Below are 9,373 nucleotides of genomic sequence, written 5' to 3'. Positions count from 1 at the left end.
CGTTAGATATAATGCTTTTAAATGCATTTAGCCTTTAAATCGCTACATTTTGTTGAAAGAGGAGTTAATTTAATTTCCAGAATATCTTTTTAAAGAATCACTACCTTGAGAAAATCACTAGTTCCATTCTAAACAGTGCAAGAGTTGAAAAGATTTACATTTTCCTTTCCAGAGTTTGTGAGCTTTCACCATGCTGAGGGGAACAGGATGTGAGCTCGCTTGACCAGGCCTGCTAAAGATGTCAGGAAATGAATAACACTGGGGAATCACATGAACAAATGCATGCAAGAATTGTGAGAAAATGTTTAGAAAATATAAAAGAGTAGTTTACAGCCTTGGAAGTTTAAGACAGCAAAATGAGGATGCCAACTTTAAGTTGTGGGTTTGCGAAAAAAGGAAAGGGAAGTTGAGGGGTGGTGTCTCCATACAGAGAAAACAAGCTGTCTGTTAGGGACATGTGGTCTGGTGGGGTGATAACGGCATCTGGACTATATGGTTTCTGTTTCCAATTTCTGAAAATCACATTAGCATCCTAAAATATGGTTTAGAATTGTCTATCTGTAGACACAATAATAAAATGTAACTGTTTAGTATAGTACCCATATAAAGTGAGCAACATTTCGTACATGTATATTAGATACATAAAACATACCTGATTTATCTTTTTTTAATCAATGACAGTTAATAAGTAACAACCCATTCGATCCATATTTAAGGTCTCTCTTTCATGAAAATGATATCCTGAGAATACTAACCTGCTGAAAACGTTTAAACCAGACTATGCTGGTCTTTTCTGGATAAGCTTTTGTTTAGCATGTGGCCGGCTGGTCACCCAGCTTGATCAGCTGAAAAGTGCCCAAAACCGGCCAACACACCAGGCTGAGAGACCAGCTACAAACCATCTGGTAAAAAAAAAAAAAAAAAAATGTCTCGCCTGTGCAGGCTTTGAATTTAATTAATATTAAATAAATAAAAAGTCACAATGTACTTTGTGAATACTACGCATCTGAATATTGTCATGTCTGATTTGTTTGTGTGACCAACATGGCTTACACAGACCGGCCACTAGAGGACAGTAGTATCAATGATCACGAGAATGACGAGATACTGACAACTCAAATTGGCTTATAATTCCTCGTAAAAACAAAAACAAATACCATGCTCATTTGTGTGATTTAATGTGTTGCCGCGATATGCGAGTGAAGGACACAGCGTGTATTAAATTATTTTATACCTTTACATTACATTGTTAATTGGTCACCAATCGTTCTTAAATAAAGTTTGTTGAAAATCTCTAGTCCTTCCTGTTTGCATTGCTAAGATGGAGGTAGAGGGAACGTTCCCCCCGCTGTCACTCTCTGCTAAATTTGAGGGGTATGTCTTTATAATCATATAGTTTAGCTTCCATGCTCACTGTTGATGTCATTTATATATAATTAGGCTATGGCAAGAAATTAATCGTGTTATTCAATTGCAATGAATGCATGCTGCGTTTAGTCAAATAGGCAGCCTGACAGCCTGTCATCATTAACTTAGTACCCTGCCTTCACACGTAACGTCTTTACTGGTAAATTACAGTTTACAGATCATGTGTGAAAAGGACATTTTCAAAACTACCATGAATCAGTTCTGGCAATTGTATAGGAAGTTTTAACCTTACCTGTAAATGACCAATATCATGATGTGTGTGTGAAAGGAAAAAAATAAAATAAGATTATCGGTATTAGCACGCTTTGCAGTATCAAATTAAATATGGTAAGAAGTGAAAACAGGAGAGAGGAAATTGTATTTACTAGGTTAAGGTTGGGACATTGTGCTCTAAATAAAACATTAAAAATGATAGGAAAACATCAGACTGGTCTATGTGAGGATTGCCACTTGCCAGGAAGAGGAATCTGTGGAGCATGTCATTCTACACTGTAGAAAATATAAGACGCAGAGAGAGTTGATGGAAAATAAACTGAAGGAGCTAGAGGTGCAGGGACTCACTTTAAAAACAACCCTAAGTATGAGTCAAAGAGAACAGGTGAGAGAACTAATATTTTATTTAAGGGAAACGGGACTTTATTATAGGGTATGATGGGTAAAGTTATTTTATTAATTTTTTTTATCCCTGCCCTCTATCCCAACGCATTGTACTGTATAATTAGATACTTATTGATTGATCCACACTCCTGAACAGATGGTGGCGGTAATGCACCAATAATAAGATGGATGCCAACCGCCTTTAAAGGTGCTCTAAGCGATGTCACGCGTTTTTTAGGCTGAAACATTTTTGTCACATACAGCAAACATCTCCAAATCTATCCGCTAGCTGCCTGTCCCCTGAACACACTGTAAAAAAAACGCGGTCTCTGTAGGCAGCCCAGGCTCCACAAACGGCAACAAAAACAATCTGGGCCAACCTGGACCATGAAACATAACAAACAGTGTTCCAGCCAATAACCGACAAGAATGATTTGGGGTTGGGTGGGTTAGTGCGCGTGCACATGAAAGGGTTGTGTTGGGAGTGGAGGAGAGAGAAGCATGAAGAGGGAAGTTAGCTAGAGGAGAGATGTGCTAGACAACGACTAACGTTAGAATTATATTCTCTTGAATTTTGATATGACCGACACATGACGTTCCGATGAACAAATAGCAAAGGAGAAGGAGCACGCGAAGTCCTGAATTTACATCGGAAAAGCCTTCGAAAGGTGGCGAGAACTCCGCCGGCAGAAGGGCTTCCAATCCGACATTCAGGTGGCTCTGTTTTTGCTGGACAGGTGGGTAAATCCAGTCTGGCGTTAATGACTGTTTCAGGAAGCACGGAAGGGAGGGTCGAGCTAGCCTCCGTTTTGTTTGACAATATTTCGAACGTCAACAAGAAGTGACGTCACCCAACATCGCTTAGAGCACTTAAAAAAAAAAAAGAAGAATCTGTAGTCCTTCCTATTTGCAATGCATTTCAAATATGGAGGTGGATTATATCTTTATAATCATAGTTTATCTTCCATGCTCACTGTTGATGTCATTTATATATAATTAGGCTACGGCAAGAAATTCATCGTGTTGTTCAATTGCAATGAATGCATGCTGCGTTTAGTCAAATAGGCAGCCTGACAGCCGGTCATCATTAGTTATAGGTCATGTGTGAAATGGACATTTTCAAAAATACCTGTAAATCAGTTCTGGCAATTTTCCAGTATAGGAAATTGTAACCTTACCTGTAAATTACCGACATCATGATGTGTGTGAAAGGAAAAAAAGAGAGAATATCGGTATTAGCACGCTTTGCAGCTACTACTGCATACTATAGTAACAGCAGTACTGTGTAAGTAACTATTGTGCGTCTCGTGTTTTAAGAGCAAAAACAGTGTCTGATCATCCCCTTACGCCTGCCAGAAGTAAAACATAATATGGTCAAAATGGGACAGATACTGTGAAAATGTAGAGAAATTGTGGATGAAGAAAACGTTGCAGAAATGTTTTGACAGCACATATAATGCCTAGATATGCTGTCTAGATAGGCGACTAAGCAGATTTTTAGACACTTTGATTTCAATGCCTGGTCATGCTGCTGCTGGATGTAATGACTGACAACCAGTACCGCCTATTATCACCTAATATAAAATACTTTATTTACTACTTTTTAGATGTAGCCTTTCTTTCTTATTCCTCAAATTACTAGTGTTAGTGAAAGTTATGTCTCTTTGCGTTAGTTTTTTTTTTTTTTTTTATAACAAAAATATCTCTTTTTGTCTGAATCATAGACTTTTTTTTTTAACTAAATAATAATTACACATTAAATATTTAATGATTTGCTATTTTTAGGTCCTTTGCCTATCTGACTGTGAGAGATAGACTACCAACCATACTCACAAAAGTGGTAGACTCTTTACATCGTAATAAAGACAGTTTCTTCAAAGAATATGGAAAGGTATGTATGATTTTTCATTAGTTACGTTCAACATTTTTACAATATTCAATATTTTCTTATGTTATTCATAAAATAAAATAAGCCTGTTCTGACAGATTTCTCAGATTTAACTTCTAGATGATGTGTTTAATCAGGAGGGCATCCAGGCAGAGAAGAGGGCCATCTCCTTCCTGTCCAAGCTGAGGAATGAACTGCAGACAGACAAACCTGTTCTGCTTCTGACTGATAATGCTGAGGACACAGAGGCCTGGAATGAATACATGGGTAGACAGCAGGACCTGATGGAGGACGGGCAGCCTGTCAGCTGGTTCAAGTCATCATGGCTTTATATGGAGTGCTACATGTACCGAAGGATCCAAGAGGCTCTAAATATGAAGTAAGACAAATCAGCTTAATACATAATGAATACAATTTTAAATTAAAGCTGCAAGCTGCATTTATCGGGGTTCAAGCAATTAAGGCCTTTAAGGCCTTAAAGCTCAAAAGCTATTGAGTTTTATTTAGCAAGCATGTAACCACTGACATAATAGATGGAAAAGACCATTTACAGCCAATACAGGCAATGTACCATAGGAAATCCCAGGGGATTGCACATACCTATGTATAAATGTATAGGATAATGCAATGTAAGTCGCTTTGGATAAAAGCGTCTGCCAAATGCATAAATGTAAATGTAAATTTAACAACTGCCATCATAGATGAAAAAGTCCATTTACAGCCAATACAGGCAGTTTACCATAGGAAATATATGGTTTTAAAGCGTTTTTACAGTTATAGCACCTTTTTGCCTGAGTCTTTTTATAGTCTTGCCTGATCTCCACCAATTATATTAGTAGTACTCAAAGTGTGCCCATGTATATGTGTCAGATTTGTTGTAAATATGTAATTTTGATAAGGAGTTTAGACAATTATATTCAGTGGCGTAACGAGCCGACACACAGCTGTACTTAGCCCTATCGCCTAACGATTACAGCCCCATTGACTCCCTGTGCCAATGCATTGATGAAGTCAACAGTTGGATGTGTCAAAACTTTCTTCAATAAAACTGGGCATGTGCCACACAGGATTCGAACCCACGACCTGAATGGTTCGGGGCTCGTGGCACATGGTTTAGCAGCTTGTGCCACTCAGTTGATGCTGACTTACCAAACTGCAGTGGAGAGGCTTCAGTGTAAGAATTAGCAAAAAAAGCATGTTGACCAGATTAGCATGCCAAGCTATCTTAATGCTAATGTAGCTTATGGTTAACCTGATATCTGAAGAGCATTCGTAAAGTGTAGCATTTAATATCATGATATTATATTTTAATTAATGGCAATGTCCTTGTTTTGTTCACCCATACATGTGCGTGTCAAATTTGGTGAAAATATCTCATTTTGTTTTAGTTATAGACATTTATATGTATGAGAGCATAACAAATGACCCATGGGCGACTTTGATTGGATTTTTTTGCCACTTACTATCAAAATTTTGACATTTGGGCATTATTAGCATGTAGCCAACGACCTATGTTTCCAAACTTCCTATGGTGGTTTCGTCTCGATCGGTCTAACAGTTTCGAAGTTATTGGCAAATGTTTTTTAATCGCTAAATCACAACACTACACAAACAATAAGGCAGAACCTAGCATGTTTGGTATTGTTGGACTCGACAAGGATTCAGGAACATAAGGAGATGACTCGTGTGAAAATAAGTCAATCACACCTAGAGTTATAAGCATGTGAAAAATAAATTGTACCACTAGGTGGCGCTGGTTCGAAACTTCTGAGGCTCCTTCAGGGCATCGTATTGATGAACGCATCGACGTTCATAAAATACAGCATTTTAGTACAAAATTCAAAATGGCCGATGTCGGAAAATTAGATATTAGTCGACTGATTATTTTTGGACAAATCGTTAAGAAGTTATAAGCAAAAATAGCCATTTTTCGTATCTCCAGACCAGTAGGTGGCACAGTGCCGAAACGCAGCATGTCGGCTCTGGTCATGCTTGTGATGACATGTACCAAGTTTTGTCTGAATACGATAAAGCGTTGCGGACATACAATTACTAAATTTCATGCTACACAAATGGTTAAACCATATAATATCGCCGTAACCATATATATATATATATATATATATATATATATATATATATATAAAATATCATCTGTGGTTAGTCGTGGATCATGTATGACATTAAAAATAAAAAAAGGCGTTAAAATGCATTACATTTTATTTGAAGATCCCTGCAGAAACCCTGATGAAGACCATTAAAAATGACTATTCATGATTGTACTAAATTAAATTTAATTGTGATGAGTAAAAAAGTATGACTTGCTTTAGAAATACTATAGCATAGTAATTAGTGAAGTAGTTTACACCATTTTAGTGTCTCTTTTTAAACCAAATAATAATTTCAAGTGTTATCTTAAATGTGCTTTAAGTTGTTTTATTTTTTATATTTTGTTAAATCAGGGGTAATTGATTTAAATACTCTCCGTTGCATTGAAACATTTTGAATTGTAAAATCAATTAATTTTGTTTGTTTTACTTTGTTTCCTAAAGTCCACCAATGAATAACTTTGACGGCTTTAAGGAGGGAAAGACGCAAAGCTTCTTTGAATCTCAGCAAGCGATTAAATGCCTCTGTACATACCTTCAGGAGCTCATAACCAACATGGAGAACATGACTGAGATGCAGCTGCGAGAGAACTTTCTCAAGTTGCTTCAGGTTAGTATGTCCATGCTCTTAGCTGCAGCATAATTCAATGATCCCTGCCATTAAAAACAAATGTTTATGTTTCTATGACATAAGAACACAACTCCAAAAACAAGAAAAATCGATTTCACCAAGCCGTAACCATTAACTTAATGACTCGCATCTTTAATTTAGAACAAAGAATCTTGTTAGCCAAAATGACATTAAGTTTGCGGTGCCAAGTAACATGCCTTGGGGTGGCTGTTGTTTTCAGCATGTGCTTGTCTATTATGATATTAGACTGTTGGGGATAACGTAATGTCACATAATCTTATTTATTGTGTATTTTGTAGGTCTCTCTGTGGGGAAACAAGTGTGATCTGTCCATCTCTGCCGGTCAGGACAACTCTCAAAGATCCAGTCCCATCGATTCTCTGCCTGATCTCCAGCGCTTCATCCTAGTGGATGACTCCAACATGGTTTGGTCAACGCTGGTTGCTGCTCAAGGGTCCGGATCCGCAGGGAAGAAGCATGCGAGAGTGGACATTGTTTTAGACAATGCTGGCTTTGAGCTTGTTACGGATCTGGTCCTTGCTGACTTCCTTGTTTCTGCCGGACTAGCCAAGCAAATCCGATTTCATGGCAAGTCCTTCCCGTGGTTCGTCTCAGACGTCACCAAACAAGACTTTGAGTGGACCATCATGCAGACCATGGCAGCCAATCACAAGTGGATGTCAGCTAGCGGTGCCCAATGGAAGCATTTCATGAAGGATGGCACCTGGTCCTACCATGACCACCCTTTTTGGACCATGCCCCATGAGTTCTGCGACATGGCGCTGGATGCAGCTGATCTCTACAGCACGCTCCAGGGCTCTGACCTGATTCTCTTCAAAGGAGACCTGAACTACAGGAAGCTGACTGGCGACAGGAAGTGGGAGCACACGGTTCTGTTCGATCGGGCGTTGAGGGGGTTCCAGCCTGCCCCTCTCTGTAGTCTTAGGACACTGAAGGCTGATGTTCAGGTGGGCTTACAGCCGGGCCAGGCAGAGAAGCTCAATTCTCAGGATCCACACTGGATGACTAATGCCAAATATGCCGTGGTTCAGTTTTCCAGTCCACACAGAGAACGGTAGAGGTGTTTTTAAAGGAAAGAGAGTGCTCGCTGATGAGGGAATTAACAGGAAGCAAGATAAATGCACTAATTAAAGATGCTGCTTCAGTTACCAACATGCCAAACAAATGTGTTATGTTGCTTTATCTTTGCTTGTATTTTTTTTTATCCAACACTTTTTTTTTTTGCTTGGAAGCTAATTATGTAATGAACCATAACGCTTCTGCATATCAAACACTGAAATTAATATGAACCTAAAGTATGTCCTTGTTGATAGAACCATGAAGTTTTGAAGAGAAACCTGGCAATCTTTTGGTCATAGTTTACACAGTATATGGTTCTCTGTTTGTACTGCTGATGTGTATTGTGTACAAGTACGGTTATTTAAAGAATACAGATGTAAACATTTAGACGTATACATCTATAAATCTCCACAGATGTCTTGTTTGGTTGTAGTTAAATGTTATTGTCAAACTCATTGAGATAGTGAGAAAGGTGTATGTGTTTCTGGCTAAAATGTGTTTTAAAGTATATAAAAGAGTTTTTTGTTTTTTTTATGTAGCCTAATAGTTTTTGGGCTTTGCATTATTGAAAAATTGAAAAAGAAAACATTAAAGACATACTGTTTTAATAAAACAGTTCTAGTAAAGTAATGGCAAAACTGAATGTATGAGGACACAAATTCAAAGGGGAATTTCATGAAATGCAGATGCAATGTTTGTTTTAGCCAAGCGCTAAATCACAATAATTTGCTAATGTCAATACATGTTAACACATTCTGTTTTCTGTCTGATAAAAATATTGGCCATACACCATCTCAGAGTGTTTTTATTGGTTTTTTTTTCATCTTGTACTTTAAAAGCAGGTTTACCGTTATGGGCAGTGTGGAGAGTTGCACCAAGATAGTTTCTTTTTAAGCTTATTTATGAGTAAATTGGAAACAGTTGCTAGTCAGGATACCGTGCGTATGTACTCATACTTGTTAAAATGGTAATTCTGTGTTTTGAATGCAACTGAACAAACTTTAGAAATTCTTTGTTAGAACAAAGAATACAAATTAGAAACCCATTCTGCTTTTTGATCGGTCTTGTTTTGTGTGTGTGTGTTTTTTTCTTTCTTTCTTTTTTTCTTATTATTATTATTTATGTTGATGCTTGGTTTTCCAAGGAGCCTTGCCTCTACAGAGCAGCAAAGAAAAGAGTCAAGGACCCCCAAAGCATTGATGTTACGTAATAAGCACATGAACGCTATCTTTTTGTGTTTAGGGGTCAGCTGAGGACTGCATACATGTGTTTTTCTGGAAATCAAGGCCATGGTTTTGTTCTTTGAACTGTTCTAGTTCTAGTTCTCTTCTGGCAAGAGCTAAGCTCAGATTTAGAGTTAAATATTTCAGTTGGCTTCAAATAAAGGATTTTAGGATGTATTGTTGTTTATGTAGTGTTTTTAAGCTGTGAGAAATAAATAGACAAATAAAAATCAGCTAATTTAATTAGTAGCATTAGTATGTTTGAGGACAGAGATGAATATTTTAATATTTTATTCCTGTGATGGAAAAGCTGAATTTTCAGCATCATTATTCCAGTCTGCAGTGTCACATTATCCTGCAGAAATCATTATAATATGCTGATTTGCTGCTCATGAAACATTTCTTATCACTATGAATG

General features: G+C 37.5%; 1 protein-coding gene across 1 annotated transcript; it reads left to right on the top strand.

Moving 5' to 3' along the window:
• The first annotated feature begins 1,230 nt into the window (after nt 1-1,230).
• Nucleotides 1,231-8,524, top strand: armt1 (acidic residue methyltransferase 1). The gene is made up of 5 exons (XM_082147640.1): nt 1,231-1,374; nt 3,811-3,916; nt 4,051-4,292; nt 6,466-6,631; nt 6,952-8,524. The coding sequence occupies exons 1-5, from the start codon at nt 1,322-1,324 to the stop codon at nt 7,729-7,731; spliced, it is 1,347 nt and encodes a 448-aa protein (XP_082003766.1). The 5' UTR covers nt 1,231-1,321; the 3' UTR covers nt 7,732-8,524.
• Nucleotides 8,525-9,373: the final 849 nt, after the last annotated feature.

This window comes from Leuciscus leuciscus (assembly GCF_965113295.1).
Source record: "Leuciscus leuciscus genome assembly, chromosome: 19".
Lineage (NCBI taxonomy): Eukaryota > Metazoa > Chordata > Actinopteri > Cypriniformes > Leuciscidae > Leuciscus > Leuciscus leuciscus.
The sequence above is the reverse complement of the archived record's forward strand: the minus strand, read 5'-3'. Positions and strand labels throughout refer to the sequence as shown.

Coding starts and splice junctions, on each gene's coding strand:
- armt1 (XM_082147640.1), top strand. CDS start 1,322: ATGGAGGTAGAGGGAACGTTCCCCCCGCTGTCACTCTCTGCTAAATTT. Junction 1,375..3,810: donor CTCTCTGCTAAATTTGAGGG/GTATGTCTTTAT, acceptor TGCTATTTTTAG/GTCCTTTGCCTATCTGACTG. Junction 6,632..6,951: donor ACTTTCTCAAGTTGCTTCAG/GTTAGTATGTCC, acceptor TGTATTTTGTAG/GTCTCTCTGTGGGGAAACAA.